The following is a 20,110-nucleotide window of genomic DNA, read 5'->3' on the forward strand; positions in this document are numbered from 1 at the left end:
GAGAATTTGTATTTCTGTTAAGCTCAAGTGATACTGATGCTGCTAATCAAGGGACCACAGTTTGAGAATGCAAATGAATGAACTCTCTGTTTTTTTAAAATTTAGAATGGTATTAGCTATGTATCACTTTTGGTTGAATGAAGTAAAAGTAACCCATATAATTTTTTGTATGGCTTAATTCTCTCACAGGACCTTGCTAAGAATAAGACACAAAAATGATTATTTCTTTCAGCTTTTGATCTCACAATTATTTTGTCAACCTGGGCTAGAAAAAGTGCTACTGATATCGCTAAAGGAAATGAATTCTTTATTAAATTATTAATACATATATGAATTCTCTAATCTGGAACTGCTCTGAACCTTCACCCTTCCTTACCCATGTAATGACCAGATGCAAGAAACATATCTTAAATAATTAAACCCCATAATAGTTGTATGTAATATGAAGCAAGTTGTTTCATCCCTATTCTGTAGTATGGTGGTGAAACTATTAAGAGAATGTCATTAAAGGAATTAGAGTGAATTTCAAGTCCCTTGATTTACTGCTTCTGGTTATTTGCTCACTAATATTTATTGAACTAGTAAAACATGCTAATTTATTGACTTCTTATGTGCTTTATTTAGGCAATCCACTGTATGACAGCCTGGGATCTTTGGGTGTGGGAACCTTATTAGGTGTGGTCTCAGCATTCCTCATCTACACTAATACAGAAGCACTCTTAGGGCGATCCATCCAGCCAGAACAAGTACAACGGCTTACTGAACTCCTGGAGAATGACCCATCAGTAAGGTCAGCTTATTCCAGTGATGTTGTTAAAGTTTGCAAAACCATTAAGAAATAGAAATGGTTGATAAATACTTCCAGAAGAGGTTTTGGAGCTTTAGCCTTCAGAACTTTTTAATCTATTAATTTTCACAATTGCAACCTTGCAAGAAAGCAAGTGTAAAAACCTTTAAGAAACTCCTTAAGTTTCCTTTTAAATTTTTTATATCTTTAATTTTAAGATTAAGGAACAGTAGATGATGTAATGGGAACAGAAGTTTGCAAAGTAGTTGCCTCCTTAATGTAGAACCATGTAGGTGGAACTTTCATATTTGTATTTGCCTTATATTTGTATTGTAATCACACATTGAATATATTAAATTTAAGATTTTTGTTCATGGGGAATTGATAACTAAATTAAATATAATTTATATTCCTTTTGAAAATAGACTCATTATTTTAGCTTATTTTAAAAGTTTTCCTTATAAATTTTATCTTTTAAATTACATGAGAATAAAAAACTAAAAATTTAGACAGTCAGAAAAGACACAGTTCTAGTAGTGCAGTTCTAGTAGTGCTTTTCAGTTGAATTCAGCAGCAGTGGGTGAAGTAGAAGGAACAGTTCTTTGAAATTCCAGTTTTTCTACTTGCTACATATATATTTTAAACTTTAACCCTTTTCCTGTTTAGGAAAAAAAGTGTAGCTTGCTGCCACTGTTAATTTAGCATCACTCATAGGAATGCTACATTTTCTACAATTTGACATTTTCAGTGATCAAGAATTACTATATTTTGTAAATGAAAATACTACTGCTAAAAACAGAATGCTATAAATAGAATGATGTCATTGGTTTCCAAAGACTATTGATATACTAGAGCGATGTGAAAATAATAAAAGCGAGATATTTCATGGCAAACTTTGAAGGTAAAGTTAGGACTGTAATCTGTGAGTTATCTTGGAGTAAACACTGTAGCCGCGAGCACCACCAATAAGTATTCTCAGGGCAAACGAGAAATGGGTTAAAATAAAAATTAATTTTTCTTCTGTTGTAATTAAAATCTTTGTCTTTTAACAATGACCTCTGTATCTGAATCAGCAAAACAAGTGATTATTAAATTTATATTCTAAGTCCTATATGTTTAATCTTGAAAAGTAGTTTTCTAACTGGAGCAAGATTAGAAACTAAGCATTCTTAAAATCAGGGTTAGGCTTATTTAGTAACCTAATGTAAGATAATCTATAGATACATCCTTGTGATGTCTGTCTGATTTTTGTATCAAGGTAATACTGACCTTATAAAATGAGTTGGAAGTGTTCCCTCCTCTTCTGTTTTCTGGAAGAGTTTGTAAAGAATCAGTAGTGTTTTTTCTTTAAATGGTAGAATTCAGTGGTGATGTCATCTGGGTGCATAGGTTTTTCAAGTAGTTTGTTAATTACTAATTCTGTCTCTTTACTTGTTATAGTTCTGTTCAGGTCGTCTTTTTCTTGAGTCAGTTTTGGTACTTTGTACCTTTCTAGGAATTTGTCCATTACTTCTAAGTTATCTAATTTGTTGGTACACAACGGTTCTTTGTAGTCCTTTTGATTTCTTTGGGTTTGGTAGTAATGCCTCTTTCAATTCTGATTCTAGTAATTTCAGTCTTCTCTCTTGTTTTTCTTGGTCAGTCTAGCTAAAGGCTTGTCAATTTTCTTGATCTTCTCAGAGAACTAGCTTTTGGTTGAATTCATTTTCTGTTTTTCTGTTCTCTATTTCATGAATTTCTGCTCCTAACTATATTATTTTCGTCCTTCTGCTTGCTTTAGGTTTAGTTTGCTCTTTTTCTATTGTCTTAAGATGGCTAATTAAGTTTTTTGATATCTTTCTTCTTAATATAGGCTTTTATAATTATAAATTTCACTCTAAGCTCTACTTTTGTTGCATCCTATAAATTTTGGTTATGTTGTATCTTCATTCATTTCAAAGAATTTTCTAATCTTACTTTTGATTTCTTATTTAGCCATTGCTTTTTTAGGAATGTGTTAATTTCCATGTTTGTGAGTTTCCCAGATGTCTCAGTGTAACTGATTTATTTTATTCCATTGTGGTTAGAAAACATACTTTATTATTTCTAGTTCTTTAAATTTAGTGAAGTTTGTTTTATAACCTAGAACATCATCATCTATCTTAGATAATGTTCCTTGTGCACTTAAGAATGTATATTTTGCTGCTGTTGTATGGAGTGTTACATAGATGTCCATTAGATTTAGTTGGTTTAAGTCTTCTATTTCCCTGTTGATGTTCTTGCCTAATTGTTCTATCTATTATTGGAAGTCTTCAGTTATTATTGAATTGCCTATTTCTCCTTTCATTTTTGTCAATTTTTGCTTCATGTATTTTGGTGCCCTGTTATTAGGTACATATATATTTACAATTTTGCATATATTGTTTATAATTAAAGTCTTTTAAAAAGAGCTATAAATGGAAAGACTGACTACAGCAGTTTTTTGTTTTTTGTTTTTTTTTTAAATTTTCTGGAAGGGTGAAGATCTGTATATTAAATTGTTGGAAAAAATAAATGTTAGTAATCCAGAAAGTTCATACAGTTTTTTAGTTCATACAATGTATTAGTTATCTATTGCTATGTGACAAATTACCCCAAAACTCAGTGACTTAAAAAAACATTTATTACTTCACAATTTCTATTGGTCAGGAATCTGGCATGTTTACCTGGGTCCTCTACTTCAGGATTTCTCACAGACTGCCATCAAAGTGCTAGCTGGGACTGTGGTCATTTTCTGGGAATGGTTCTGCTTCTAAGCTTACTCACTTAATTATCGACGGGATTTAATATATATGTTTTTCCACATTGGCCTCTCCGACATGGCAGCTTGCTTAATCAAAGTATACAAGCTGAGAAGGCTATAGAAATTGAGGATGTAGATAAAAATCACAAATTAGTAATCTTATCTTGGAAGTGACATCTCATCACTTTGCTACTTTCTGTTGGTAAGGAGCAAGTCAGTAGATCTAGCCCCCACATTCAAGAAGAGAAGATTGCACAAGGCCTCATAGGGAGTCATGACAGAAGCTGCCTATACCAGTTTTGTATCAGTAGTTAGTTATATATAAGAACATAAGGAAAAAGTATATTAGAATATTTTCAGTAGCTGCTATTCAAGTATTAGCCAAGTAATCAAATTTATTAATATTTTGTGAGGACTGAGGTAGATATGCTTGTTTTATTAATGAATAAATTATATAGCCTCTTGCCAATATGAACTAATTTTATGTCAACTTGGACATATATAACTTTATAAATCATTAATTCTTATTTTCACCCTAGATGGTTGATAAATATGCTTCTTTATATGGATAATTTTAGACTCATTATTTAGTAAGTTGTTTGAGATCACTCAAAACACAGGGTCAAATGTTTTAAGAGTACTTGGAGTACCATTTAAGGCTTGTTTTTTCCTGGTAGCTCTCCATGCCCCCAGGATTCAGAGTGTTTTCTTATTCTCTTAGATATCCTGTAAAGAAAAGATGTTATAGTGATTACCATAGAAAGAAAGTAATTTTTCAACAGTTTTTTGGGGAAGATCGATTCTGGAGGGTTAGGGCAGAAGAGATGAAAAGCAGTTATGCCTGAGCATCTGCTTCCCTTTCTGGGAGGCAAAATGGTATAATAAAAAGACCACTCATTGGGTTTTACTATCTCAAGATCTGGGGGTGAGTCCTGGCTCTGCTGTTGAATTACCTTGGGCAAGTCACTTACACCCCATTTGGGACAGTTTTGCCTACTTTGCAAAAGCCATTCAAGAAATGCCTTCCATTTAATTGGTGCCATATTAAGCTATTTATATATGTATTGGCTTGTTACTCCCCATATCAATCCTATTATGTAGTTGTTATTAACTTTATTCTAATAAAGTACTTCACAGAGTTGTATGAAAACTTTCAAAGAAGCTATTGAAAATAGGAAAAGAGGTTTATGAGATAAAATGACTACATTGTAGAAAAACAATTTAGAGCTGGTTTTTCAAAATCTACCATCTTTATAATTCATATGTATTCAAATTACGATAAAATAATATTTAGTTTACCTCTTTGTATAGCATTATGTAAAAACACCCCGGTGGAGATTTGTTTGGAAAATGTTAGGTGGCACTTAATGGTAAACACTCTAAAAGCTGTCTTAGTCCATTTTCAACACTAGTGGAAAAAACAGTTCTAGATTTTGTGCCACTAAAGTGTTTGTGCATGTATGTATGTGTATATAAATTTGTAAGCATGTTATTGATTGCAGGGCAATTCATGATGTTAAAGCCACAGATTTGGGATTAGGTAAAGTAAGATTTAAGGCAGAAGTGGATTTTGATGGACGAGTTGTTACAAGATCGTATTTGGAAAAACAAGATTTTGACCAAATGCTGCAAGTAAGTTCATGTATTTATTGTTTTCTTATAAAGCCAATGGTTAAAAAAATTACTTTTTAAGTAAAAAGAACTTTTCTTTTATAACTCATAAGGTCACTTCAGCTTTCAACTTCTTAGGGTTCCAAAATTTGACAAAGACCGTTTTATTTACTGTAGAGTGGGATGGAGGAGACAAGAAAAGCACAAACTTATTAAAGTGCTTGTTATATGCCAGGCATTTTATATATGTTATCTAACTTTTACTCTCAACAACCCTGTGAGGTAAAAATATAATATTTTCATTTTTATGTGTAGGCAGATTGAGAGACAGATTAAGTAACTTGCCTAAAATTTCAGGGCCGTAATATGGAGTCACATACGAATTTAGATCTCTGTGCTTTCAGAATCTCTGCTTTTTTATTAAGAATAGTTTAAAAGAGAATTTATAGAAGATAATATAATGAACAGTGCAGAAGTTACCACTTGCCTTTGTCAAATCTTAACATTTTACTGTACTGTATTTGCTTAAGATCTTAAAAGAAGAAATCATTACAAAAACAGTTGAAACCCTTGTTTTCTCATTTTAGATCCCATTTTCTTTCCTCCACCCTTAAAACTAACAGTTATCCTGAATTTAGTGTCTGTTATTTCTATTTATGTTTTTATACTTTTCAATATATTTTTCTTAGCATAATATACAATAACATTTGGATCTTTAAAGATTGATATAAATGGTTTCATACTATATGATTACCTCTACAGTTTCCTTAACAGCATGTTTTTGAAATTCTTTCATGCTAATATGTATACTTTTAGTTAACTTACTTTAATTTTATATTCCATCTCATGAATATCTAATTTATCCAGTCTTCAGTTGGTGGACATTTATATTGTTTCCATTGTTAAACTATTAGAAACATACACAATGGAATTCTCATACATGTTTCCTTGTTTGCATGTGCAAAAATTTCTTTGGGAAAATATATAGGTAGATTTAAAATAAGTGAAACATTAGGTGAACATGTCTTCATCTTCTCTAGATATTGGCAAATTTTTCTCCAAAGTGAGTTAATTTAACTTCTTCCACTAGTGCATCAAAATTCTATTCTCATTCTTACGAGACTCTATTGACAGAGTTTTAAAATTTTTGTCATCATGATAGGTGTGAAATCATATCTTGTTTTAATTTATATTTCCCTGATAGTTGTGAGGTTAATAAACATTGAAATTCATTAACTTGGGATTTCCTCTACTTGCTTCTTTGTTAATTTCTATTATTCTGACAAGTTTGCTTGAAAGTTTTTCATTTTTCATTAAACTTAATGGTGTTATAATTTTTTAAAGAAATTATCAACATACTGTGATTTTTAAAAATTTTATTTTGTTTTCTGCTATTATTTTCTTTATAGGAAATTCAAGAAGTGAAAACTTCTGAAGAACTAGAGACCTTTATGCTTAAACATGGAGAAAATATTATTGATACTTTAGGAGCTGAAGTAGATAGACTTGAGAAGGAACTGAAAGTAAGATATATTCATTATAATATAATAATGTCTATTTTTCGAGTACTCTGTGTCAGACACTATGATAATTACATCGCATGTATACTTCTCAGGAAACCCATGATGTCTCTCTCTCTCTTTTTTTTAACATTTTATTTATTTGTTTGTTTGTTTAACATTTTACTCATGATATATCTTATCAGAAGCTATGGGTGAGAAAATGATCATGTTAGAGAAGTTGGATAATTTATTCAAGGAAGTAAGGGAATTGGGTTTTGAACCTAAGTTGCTGAATTCCAAATTCTATAGTTTTAGTCACTGTTTTTCTGTACTGCTTGTTTAGTTTCTAAAATAGTCAAAAAAAATTTTTTTTTTTTTTTTTAATTTTTAGATAAGCATTTAGGAAGTTTCTGGAGAAAGGTAAAAGGGAAACTTTAGACTTTTCAAAAGTTGGAAAAAAATAGCATGAGACCTTAAACATACACATACATCTTGCTTTTAGTCCATCTGACATTATTTTATATTTTGTTTGTTTCTGTTCAGTTGGAGATCATTACAATCTATTGGTTATTTTACTGAAATACAATTTGATCAGACTACCCTTAAAAATGTCTCAGTGCTCTCAAATTGTCATTTATTGACATTCGAGTTCTGTTTGTCTGCAGCAAATAACTTAAAAATGATCTTTAACATACATAGCTTATTGAAGGCAGTGCATTTTCTTTAGTTTATGTTGACCATTCTTTAGTTTTGCTAAAAATTGAAGGGAAGCAAACAAAAATTGAGGGAAAACATTTCTACCACACTTCTTTACTCTCTTTTTGAATCTAGGTATCTGATAAGATTAATAGAAGTGCTTCAAATAAGATGATTTTGTTCACGTTAATATAGTTCACAAGCTTTATTGGGCATTATTTTTGAAGGTTGTAGATGAGCAATTTCAGATTTTTTTTGGTCTTAGGACTCTTTTGCACTCTTAACAATTCTTGAAAGAGTTTTTATTTCTTCGATTTTTATGTTTCGATATTTACCAAATTGTAAATTAAAATCGAGAAATTAAAAATACTTATTTTAAAACATAATAAACCTAGTACATGTTAGTATAAATAACATTTTAACAAAAAAAATTTTCTAAAATGAAAAAAATAGAAAAATGGTATTGTTTTGTATTTTTGCAAAAATCTAAGCAAGATTCCCTGTCTGCTTCTGCATTTAGTCTGTTGCTATATATTGCTTTGGTTGAAGAAAATGAAGAATGGGAAGAGCCTTTATAAGTATTCTTAGAGCATTTTCAGATAATTTGATATTCTTTTTTGATATTATACCAAAACCTGACAACTGATAGCCTCTTGAAATTATGTCAAAGAACTTTTTATATGCCATTTGTGTAGTTAGAGGGCACAGTCCACAAGACCATCCTCATTTCTAACAAAGTTCGAGGGATTCCTAAGAGGAACTTGAGGTTAGAAAATTCATTAGGATTCATGGAACTCACTGAATGCTGTTAAACTCAAAGTTATGGTTTATTACAAAAAATGCCCATTAAAACTAGCCAAGAGAAGAAGTATGTAGGTCAGAGTTCAAAACACTGAGCTTCAGGTATCCTCACTCCATGGAGTCATGGACAGTGTTTCTTTCCTGGTAACAGTATTTGACAGTTTGCATGGAGTATTGCCTATCAGGGAAGCTCAACTAAGCCCTGGTGTCTAGAAATTTTTATTGGGCTGTATAACTGATTGCCTGAGATGACCTTTCAGCTACATTCCTTTTTGGAGGTAGAGCAAATACTGTTTGTCCAAAAATAAATGTAAACATAATTATCCAGCAGGGTATTCCAGGGCCCTAGAGAACACCTCCCAGTAGACAAGAGCAAAGGCCAGATCTCTCTTTGGGTATGATTAATTCTCTACACTATTATATTAAAATGTGTTGGTTTATCTTTGTTCTCTGAATAGATCTTTTACCCATGCATGACTCTTTAACATTGTGAATTGGTCATTTGGAAGATAATTGATTGACTGAATTTATTTAAATCTTTCAAGTTAACATTTCTAACTAGAAGCTGTCAGGCTCACAGTGGTAGATATGAGTTTTCCAACATTCCAATCTTCACTTGAAAGCTTGCGTTTTATCATTAGTAATAAATTCTTTGAAGTAACAGACTCATTTTGTTCATTTTTTAGTAGATGCCTGCCAAATATCCACATTTGAATCACAGTTTCTTAGTTATTCTTTTAAGTAAAAATGATATTTAAAATTAAAAAAAGATTCTGATTGAGCTTATACCTCAAGCAATCACAGAAGTGTTTTTTTCTTTTGACAACATTAGACTTCAGTATGAAGCAGAAGGGCTTTATACATCCCATTTTTGTCACAGAGTATTTTTAAAAGTGTACTTGGGGATTCAGGTTTAATAAACCAGTACTTTTTACTACTTTATGAAGGACATTTTAAAGTGAAATTACTTTATTTATTTTTTTAAACTGTGAGTGTCTGGCAGTAGAGGAATAGACTACCTACCAGTATAGTTTGATGCCATTTGCTTTGAATTTTTCAAAGGTGCCAGCAGTTTTATCCACCATTGCTTTTATGCCATCAGAGGAAATATCAGCATAGTAAAAAAGGCAGATAACATCTCAGTGTTATTATGAAAATAGTTTTGACCTTGGAGTCCCCCTGAAAAGGTCTCAGAACCCAGTGATTCTTGAAGCAGACTTTGAGACCCACTGTTCCAAATAAAATGTGAGGTGATTATTTTTGTGCAGGGTGACACGAGAATGAATAAACTTTGCTTTTCCATTCTATTTCTCTTATTTCCCTAGCAAGAAAAATAATGGACTTTTAAACTATAAATTTTAGCTTTATTCTCTAATAGAAACAATAAATCATAAGCCAGATTTAAGAATAAACCCCAAATGGATCATCCTCAGCTATACTCTTATCATAATCAAATAAACTTACTGTTTTTGTTGGCTTTGTATGTTAATTAGAAGCTATTTAATCGTTAATAGTTCGAACTATCTCAAATGTTTCTGAATTATGTAAGTCTTTCAAACTGCAAAGCCAAGTGTAACCCACATTTTCAGGTAGAAACATCTCTGACTAAGGTAATAAGATTTAAGTAATCTTAGGTCAGAGAAAGTTCTTCATACTTAAGGCACCAAACAAAGAATGCATGAATATAACTTTTCTTTCTTGTCATGAAAATAAGGTGATTTTCTTTGAAACTAAAACTTTATACACTGATACATTCCTTTCTGTTTAGTATCTAAGCATGGTTGCCTTCAAAGTTTAAATCTTAATAATTATTGAATTACTTTGGAGGTCACACAGTGATAAAATTCTGCAGCAGAATAGCAATCTCTGTTGAGGAAGGCCATTGATCCAGGTATTAGAATAATGATATTTTTAGCTTAAAGTCTATGTTGCATTGTTCTATGTAAAGATGTTCAAAATAATAGAAGCTAATTTATAAAGTCCCATATTATAAATGTGAAATATATCTTGTTCTTATTTTGAAGTTCTTTGAACTGTTAAAAGTTTTGTTTTTTTGTTCTACCTCTACATTTCAGTCTGTGGATAGACCCTTTCTATCCCTTCATGAAGTTTTTTTATATTTGGGAGGAAGTAATTCTGTTGGAAATTCAGTGGGAAGATCTTATAGGATTTGCAAATACCTAATAAGTAATGTTCCAGTTAAATACTCTGCCCTTTACTTTGCCTTTTGCTTCTCTAATTGCATCTTCCTATAGCATTTTCTTAACTTGATACTACAGCATTACAAAATTTTAGGAATTGGATTAATTTTCTCTCTGAAAATGATTTTTAAAAGAGCAGAGTAAATTTTTGGTTTCTTTTTCTTGAGATCAGATTATTTTGTGCACAGTTGTTATGTAGTGCTTTTAGATTGAATAATTTCAAACTTTCCATGAACAGCTAGAATTTTTCGAGTCTTATTGGGATGGGTAATGATTGAATGGAGTAGGAAAATAAAATTCAGTTTCATTTCTGTTTGAAGAAATCTTTTTTACTCCATATTGAATTTAAGGAGTTCTAGACACAGGGAATAACTTAAGAAAGAAAACGTTGAGAAGAAAAGTGTACCCCCATATTTGGGGGTACCTGGCCACTCTTTACATTACAAGATCCAAGAGAAAGTATTTCCCTCAGGTATACTTGAACAACACAAGTTATAAGAAAAACCTAGTGCACACTCAATAGAATGCTCTGGCTGGAGTTAAACTTCAATATTATGCTAGGTTTTGTCTTTATAACTGAATTCCTTTAATATGAGTAATGTGCAGATGTTCCTAGGATATTTTTTAGCTAGAAATTACTGATCCTGACTGGGTATTAGAATCACATAGAAGAGCGTTTTTCCCTTTGCTGATTTATTTTTACAGTTTTTATCAAATAATATACAAAGTTTATAAAGTCAAACAAAACCAAAAAGCATATAACAGAAAGCAGTGTTACCTGTCTAGCCTCCTCAGTCCTTAATTCTGTTTCTCAGAGATAACTATTTTTAATACTTTTTGCATTTGTTTTATATTTACTGCCATATTTTTACTTAAAGTCTTATACTGCTCCTGATGTAAGCATTATTTCATTTTTGATGGGTGTAGATTTAGTTATTTTATACATTCAGCCTCTTCTGCCTCCATTCTCACAATATCATATTACATTTTATTGCACTTTTAATTCCTCCAAAATTGTTAGGTGTCCTTTTATGTACCCTTGGGGCGAAAAAGCCAAAACCTTTATTTTGCTCTGTAGTAGCAAACTATTGTAATTGCCTGTTTAGTTACCTGTATCTCCTCACTCTTTCTACCTCTAATAAAAGCCGTTTCTGTGGGATAAAAATGTTCCCTAAATCAAGGGAAAAGCCTTCTTCGAAATTGTAAGAGAAAACTGAAATAGCAAAGGAAGACCGTCTTGAATGTCAAAAGCGAGAGTCAGATGGTTTTATGCTTTGCTATCTCTTTCCTAGTTGGTGAAATTTTGGAGGGTGAATCTGGACTGTTTTGTCCACAGACAGATAATTTTGGAAGGTGGATCTGGACTTGTTTCTCCACAATGAGAAACATAAGTTCATCAAAAACAAGTATTATTTGTTTCCTGTTAATTGTTGTGTACTTCAGTGCCTGGCATTTGCCTTGAATTTTGCGCAGATATTTTTGTTGTTATTGAATTTATTACACAGCCTAGCTTCTGCCTGCCTTTCCAGCCTCATTACTAGCCTTGCCTTTTTTGCAGCTTCTGTGCTAATTATACCATACTACCAGTACATACTTTCCAGGCTCTCTGACTTTGCTCATGCTGTTTCTTATGTCTAGACCTTTTTCATCATCTATCTGGAAAACTCACCTCATTCAAACTCGTAGATGGTTATTGCTGTTTGTCTCTGGCTAAACTGAGGCCCTCAGGGTCAGGATAGAGTCTTACTTAATAATCATAGCTCCACTTCCTAGCACAGTGCTTGGCCCAAGACTATATGGATTGTTACTAAAATAAGTGTATATGAGTGTATTGGTTCTGATTGTTGTTGTTTTGCAGTTATTTTCTTTTCACCACAAACAAGCATAATTTCAGTGTTTTGCAGTGCTTGGCATATACTAGATTCTTAACCCATTATTGTATTCATGAACATGTGACAAACTCGGGGAGGTGAAACTACTTACTGTATCATTTATAGTGTGTTTGATCCATTCATCTACTGATCTTATTTTTTTCCTTCTGCAAATATTTCTCTTGCTAGTATGTTACAATGAAAATAGTTTGACCAAATGTTTTTAATGGCTTTAGCGATCAAAAGGAATAAAAGAAAACAGAAGATTCTGTTTTGCTATGAATAACATGTGGTGATTTTTATTTTCCAGAAACGAAATCCGGAAGTTCGACATGTAGATTTGGAGATATTGTAGGTTTGGTGGAATGAATCACCTTGGAGGGAGCTTTGGAAACAAGTTCGTCAAGCCTACTCTCTCCCACACTGAAGGAGTCAACGCCATTCAGAAGCCTCTACCCTACCCTACCCCCTCCTTTTTTTTTTTTTTTGAGATGGAGGAAATATTTTATAGGCAATGCAGCAGTCCACAGAACTAAAACTACTACATCTGAGAGACATATTACAAGTTGAATTAATTTGGAAATCATGTTTTTATGTTTTAGTGGGAACCATTTTAGTTTCTTAAATTGATCATAATTTTTCATTTTAGCCTGTCAGGGTATATTGTACCTTGCAATCATGTTTCCTTTCTTCACATTGTAAAAATAAGCAGCATCCATAGGATTATGATTCTTTATTTTGTTTCCACTGAAGATTTCACTCCATCAGAACCTACCAATCTTGAACATGCTGGCTAAATCTTGGTTTATAGTTTTTAATAGTCACTTCGTTTCAAAGTCTGTCTCCTTACAGAATGTGGAAAATATTTCTGCATACCTTGTAATTTTGCCCTGAGCACTAAGAACACTTTCCTAACCTGGTTATCCATAAATGTTCATTCCAGAATTGGCTTAGTTACTGAATTGAAGGAAGGCATTTCAGTACACTCATTTAGATCATAGGAGTTGCCATTTTATAAAATTTCTTCTCTCTCCTTTGCTTTTTCTCCTTGTTTAATTTTTCTAATGGTAAAATAACCCTAGATATTTCCATGGGCCAGTATAATGACTGGCTTTTTGTTTTTGTTTTTTAACTGGCTTCATTGCCATGTGTATTTACTAGGAAATAATGCATTTATAAGTACTGTGACATTCTGTAAAGTGGACTAGGAATATTTATAATTTTACACACAAGACAACATTTTATTTTTAATTTATTTAAAAAGAGGCACTACTTATGTAAATCTGAACTTTGGGATAGTTCTTGCTTTAAGAGAAAGAAAAGTAAATCTCTTACGCAGAAGCTTGTGGCCGTGACTTTATATGGTATCATAGTCAGTAGTGTATCTAAAACCAGTTTTATTCAGTTAGCAGTGGGCATTTAGCATAATATATGGCTATAACATGTAAGTAGTTTTCTAATGATCATAGGGGGAAAAACATGCAATTCGGTAATTGAAAATTTAGTACAAAACTGCAGTTCTGTCTCCATTCATCAAAACAAATCATATGTACTTTGAATTGTTCAGGTAGCAGTTAGCATTGTCTGCAAAGAGTGGAAGCTGAGTGATCTCTTTGCTGGATAATTAAGTGCTTGACATAAGGACGTGTGTGAGGTCAGTGTCTAAAAACTTACTGAGATTGAAGTTTATGAATTACAGCAAATTGTAATGCTGGAACCAAAAATTAACATTTGGTTAAAGGGTTTGTAATGGTAATTTTTGATCTAGAAATGTCATTTGCAGGAAAATTGTGAAAATTTACATTGGAGTATGTCTTTTTTTACCATTACAGAGCATTTTGCATGCTGTATGTTTTAAGCGAAATAACATTCCAGTTTTCTTTTTTAAGATATAAATTGTTTTATATATATATGTGTGTGTGTGTGTGTGTGTGTGTGTGTGTGTGTATAATTTGATTCTTATACAAGGTTTCAAATTCTTCACTTCTTTTTCTGAAACTTTTTTACCCATTATTATTCACTCTGTACTTCCTATGTTCTTCCTCCCTTCCTTTTCCCACCTGCCATTTGTTATTCCACGTCACAGCTATATGGGAAGGTACCAAATTATATCTAGTTCCCTCTTATTAAAATTACTTGAAAAATTTCATATAGCTGGACAAGAATAATTAACTCATTTAAAAATATCTCAAGGATGGTGTGCGGAAGTTATTCCAAATGATAGTGTGGTAGGTTTTTTTTAGGATTCCCTAAAAGAAATTAATTTCTGATATTTCTGTGAGTTTTCTAATCTAATTTCATTGAGGTCATACTTAAATAATAATTGAAGGCTTATGTTTCTGTCTTTTATTTCTAGTTCTGCACCTGATATTTCAAAGTTTAAGCAAAATTTGACATAAAGAAGTACAGCATATCAAGCAATTTGAATATTTCTGTGGAATCAGGAAATCCATGACATCTCTGGTTCATGTATTTTTCCTTTTAAACTAGTCACATTTGAATTTTAGAACCAGGAAATTTGGGTCTCTTCCTTTAAAAATAAGATAGTTCTTTAGGTTTCTTAGTGTTTTTTTTTTTTTTAATCCGTGACATCTCTGGTTCATTTTTTTTTCCTTTTAAACTAGTCCAATTTGATTTTAGAACCAGGAAAATTTGGGTTCTTTCCTTTAAAAAAAAAAAAGTTCTTTAGGTTTTTTAGTTTTTTTTTTTTTTTTCAAATTAGTACTTTAAGTCTTGCCTTTTTAACATTTGAATAAACATAAATATGAATATTTTCAAGGACAATAGCTTCTGTAGTAGAATAATTGCAAAAGTAATGTTGGGCAAAAAAGAGGTTGAGGGATGGAGACCTACTTTTAAGTGGACTATGTTGTGCTGGCCAATAGTATACAATTCCAAAGAGGGAGATTCCTGAACATGTAGTGGAAATAGTGAGATAGGATCAGATTGGAAAATTTCCACCACCACCTCGGCCCCCCAAAAAAGTAGTCTTTGCATACATCATCCTACACACACACACACCAAATAACCCAGAATAACAAAATAGGATAAGAATTGAATTTGGGATATATGACTTTAGTGTTACCTTAATTATCCCATACTTTGGATAATGCTTTTGCTAAAATTATACCATCTAAAGGAAATGGTTTAAGTTTTAAATCTGATAATTTTTTGAAGTTGAATGCTGAGAACTACAGAATATTACACAGGCATTTGGAATTTATACTATCTTGCTCAGGTTGCATTTGTTGAGCTTTGGCATTTCTTTTAAATGTGATGACCCCCAATTTGCCAAACTGTCAGAAGTCAGTGAAGCAAAGAATTGAAGGCAAAATGATTATTCAAAGATTGTTGCCCCTAAAGCCCTCATCCCTGTCTCTGAAATGGAACTTTGGAAGGCATTTATATAGAGAATTGGTCTGGACGTCTTTATATTTGCGTTCAAGTTTACTAGCATTCCTAGACTTGGTTTTCTGGAAAAAGAAAATGTTTGTTCTCAGATTGTATTTGAACTCTCTGACTTTGCTTTGAGATTAAGATGGTCCCAATCGATCAGGATGCTTTTTTTCTTTAATAAATGTCATACGTAAATGAGAGCAGTTCACTTATTAGTTTTGGGATCCCACCCCCATCAATAAATATTTTTTTGAACATAAATTCTTCTTTACCTCATGTGTTAAGAACTAACAGTGTAATTGGATACTTAAAGTCATACCCATGCTTTTGGACAGAATTTATTATTCATTGAATATGCTTGTTTGTAAGTTTCTTATTGTTAAAAAACCAAAATATGGCAACTTTTAATCATTTTATAATCAGATTTTAAAGAGAACTATTATTAAATGCTGTTAGAATGTCATATGTTTGGTGAAGCACAAATCTAGAAAGTTATATCCTTTAGTGATAGATGTTACAGTTTGATAAAACTAGATTTCTTTTGAGATGTCTATATACTATATTTAGATTTAAAAAATTATAAAACATGAAAATTCCAAAAGCTACATCCTAGAAGCCTGTACTGGGATCTAAGTTGAATTCTATACAAATTCTGTAGGAATTCCAGTTTTGTTTTGATTTGTTTTTCACAAGAAACTAAACCAGAGTGATCAGCTGTTTTGAGAGGGTATGGTTCTACAAATCAAAATGTATTGAAAATAGAAGCACTATAGTTTAGAATTTGCCTAGCAAAATACAGAATTGTGTCTTTGTTTTTAAGGACTTATAGAAGTTTAAAAATAGACTTTAAAGTAAAAACATACCTGTTTGTATTATAATAGCTATCAACAGAATAATTTGAGTTGTTTATACCAGGCACTATTTTACATATTTTAACCCATTTAATTATTAATATATTAATCTTTACAAAGAGCCAGTGAAGTACGGATTATTCGCATTTTTGCAGATGAGAAAACATACACTAGATATATGTGTCTGAGGATACTCAGCTGGTATGGGGCAGAGTCAGGATTTGAAATCAGTCTGGATCTCAGCAAGTCACTCTGCAGAGCAGAAGAGCCCAAGAAAAGTAATATTTTATAGAAAGTAGAAACAAAATGTTCATTGTTATAAGCCTCCTCTCACAACCACATCAAAATTCAGTAGTCAAAGCATCTAGCTGGATCTAACGTGAACTGCTTGGGACAAGGGGATGGTGGGATGAGATTGGGGTGGGACATTGATTATATGGAAACCAAGGAATTGTCTGTCACTTCCCAGATTTATTTTCATGTGTTAGTACAGGCTCCCTGAGAGACATATGCAGAGGTTAATATTTAGCTCAGCTGTCAGTCATTGACTTGAATCATGCAAGAAAGAAATTTAGGGAAAGGTTTCGAAATTAGCATTAACTGAAAATTTTAAAAATATTTTAAAATTGTATTTGACCCCTAGTTACCAGTTTACTTTCTCCAGAGGCAACTAATGTTACAAGCTTGTGATGTATTCTTATAGCTATTTGATGTACACATGCACACAGGCATATATACATACAAATAGGTTTATATGTTCTGTACAGATGGTAAAATATATATACATTAATGGATCGTCTTATAATTTAAAAAGTAACAGGCAGTTTTCAGTTTTGTGTTCGGTGAAAATTTTTATATCATGAGGGTATATGTAACAGTGTAGTGCTTTGTTTTACCGTATGGTAGCCACTTGTGACATGGGTCTGTTTACATTTAAATTAAAGGAAAAGAGGCCCCAATCAAGATGGAGGACTAGGTAAATGCTATACTGGTCTTCTCACAGCCACATCAAAATTACAACTAAACTACAGAACAACCATCATTGAGAGTCTCCTGAAGTCTAGCTGAAGTAAGTCCTAATAAGGACACACAGAAGCCACCTCCAGACTGGTAGGAGGAGTGGAGACTCAAACAGGCTGGTCCCACATCCACGTGAGAATTGGGAGGGCTCTCTCAGCTGCAGAGATTCCCCCCTGAGGAGTGAGGGGTCCCAGCCACACACCAGAATCCCCAGCCCAGGGTTCCATTACTGAGAAGTCTGTACAACTTCTGGCCATGAAAACCAGCAGAGATTGTGGCTGAGAGAGAGGACCTCTGGAGTCCTAGGTGTTCCTCTAAAGGGCTTGCATTTAGAGTTACTGATGGACTCACTCGCTCTGAGCTCCAGCGCTGGGGCAGCAGCTTGGAAAATGCCAGAGGCATGTCAGGAAGAACTGAATTATCTGGCTTCAGAGCAAGGGCTGAAAGGGCAGCTTTGTCCCAGACAGAAGTGCTGGCAGAAGCCATTGTTCTTTGTTGAGCCCTCCCACCCAGCAAACACAATTGTGGCACCATATCTTGAGTTTCCTTCAACCTGGCTAACACTGTTTCCCCCACCATATGATTCCCTGAGACCCAACCTCACCCAACTATCAGGTCCACCGAAGCTGTTTCCAGTGGCTGTTCTATACAGCCTGTCTTGGCTCATGCTGCAGGCTTTCCTAAAATCTTTCAAAGGTTCGCCAACCCCAAACAAGCAGCATCTGGCCTTAGCTTGCCTCATGCCTCTTGCTGAGCAGCCCCAAGCCTGACACTAGTGGTAGCCAGCCTCACTTCATAGCTTAACCTCTCCCAGGAACCTCCAAGCTTGGCACAAGTGGTAACCAGCTATCACTCTGTAGCTCATGCCAAGTGGCTCTGGCTAGGGCACAGGCAGCAGCTGACCTTGGCCTGTACTGGAGCCCCACCTAAGAGACTCCAGAACCAACACACCCTGTGGCCAGCTTCAGACCACACCAAAGCACCACACAACCACTTCCATAAACACACCCAAAGGGTAGACTTGGCAGGCACCAGAGCCCAGGTGAAGTGAATCCTGCTACACTGATCAGCCTCTGCACAACAGCTCCTCCACTATCGTCACAGTCAGTCCTCACAACCAATCAGCCTGAGGATCAGTCCTTCCCACTTGATGTGCCAACAGCAATCAAAGTTCAGAACAATGCACATTCAAGGGACATACTCAAGGGACATACCTGGATCACCCAGCTTAGGTGATCAGGGAGACTACACCAATGGGTCCCATAGGACACCTACTACATAAGACCACTCTACTAAGATCAGAAGACGTAGCAGCTCTACCTAACAGAAACCAGCGAGGCAGCCAAAATGAGACAAACATGTCTCAAATGAAAAAACAACAAATCTTCAGAAAAGAACTAAATAAAATGGAGACAATCTGCCAGATAGAAAGTTCAAAACACTGGTTATAAGGATGCTCAGTGATTTCACTGAGAACTTTGATGAAGAGATAGGAAACATTAAAAAGGAGATGGAAAACTTTTTAAAAACCAGACATGAAGAATATAATAACAAATGAACATTAGTGGGAATCAACAGTAGATCATATGAAACAGGACTGAATCAGCAATTTGGAAGATAAGGTAGCAGAAAACATCTAGTCAGAACAGCAACAGGAAAATCCAAAAAGAAAAAAAGTTTTAGGGGGCCTCTGAGACAACATCAAGCATAACAAAATTTGCATCATAGAGGTACCAGTAGGAGATGAGAGAGAGCAAGGAATGAAAAACCAATTTGAAGAACTAATGACAGAAAACTTTCCTAAACTGGCAAAGGAAATAGTTATACAAGCCCAGGAAGTGCAGAGTCCCAAACAACCCAAAGAGGCCTACACCAAAAAGTATAATTAAAACGCCAAATTTAAAGACAAAGAGAATCTCAAAAGCAGCAAGAGAGAAGCAGTTAACTACAGGGAGCTCCCATAAAACTGGCAGCATATATTTCAACAGAAACTTTGCAGGCAAGAGGGATTGGCACAAAATATTCAAAGTGCTGGAAAACAAGGACCTACAACCAGGATTACTCTACCCACCAAAGCTATCATTTACAATCAAAGGGTAGATAGAGCTTCCCAGATAAGAAAAATCTAAAGGAGTTCATCACCACCAAACTACTATTACAAGAAATGTTAAAGGGACTACTAGAAGAAAAAGAAAAGAAAAAGGAAAACGAGGAGATAAATATAAATAATAAAATGGCAATGACTGCATATCTATCATAATTACTTTAAATGTAAATGGATTAAATACTCTAATCAAAAAACAGAGTTGGGTGACATCAGAAACATGGCCGAATGAGAGATGTCACCAGATCTCTCCCCTTGAAACAACAATAAGTTGAACATCGAAAACGCAATAAAATAATACCCAAACTGCACACCAGCACATCTGAGCATGGCGTCTGTGCATAAGAGCTACTACAGGTCAGAACTGAGAGAAACAAGCTGCCTCTCGCAGCCGGAACTTCCTGCAGGAGGAGGGGAAGAGGAGAAGGTGCGGCAGGTTCTCTGAACAACCCTTCCTGGTAGAGCTGTGAGCTCCACACAGTCAGCGGCAGTGCCCAGAGATCAGGGGA

The 20,110-nt window shown here is 33.7% G+C and overlaps 1 protein-coding gene across 1 annotated transcript in view; it reads left to right on the forward strand.

Moving 5' to 3' along the window:
• SLC30A9 (solute carrier family 30 member 9) overlaps positions 1–14,377 on the forward strand; it is a 69,428-nt gene extending 55,051 nt beyond the window's left edge. Inside the window, exons 15-18 of the mRNA XM_025040238.1 lie at positions 625–790; positions 5,051–5,180; positions 6,569–6,682; positions 12,541–14,377. Coding sequence (XP_024896006.1) covers positions 625–790; positions 5,051–5,180; positions 6,569–6,682; positions 12,541–12,585 — 455 coding nt within the window. The 3' untranslated portion in view covers positions 12,586–14,377. The remainder of the gene's footprint in view (positions 1–624; positions 791–5,050; positions 5,181–6,568; positions 6,683–12,540) is intronic.
• Positions 14,378–20,110: the final 5,733 nt, after the last annotated feature.

Source organism: Pteropus alecto, unplaced genomic scaffold (genome assembly GCF_000325575.1).
Source record: "Pteropus alecto unplaced genomic scaffold, ASM32557v1 scaffold57, whole genome shotgun sequence".
In the NCBI taxonomy this organism is placed as follows: Eukaryota; Metazoa; Chordata; class Mammalia; order Chiroptera; family Pteropodidae; genus Pteropus; species Pteropus alecto.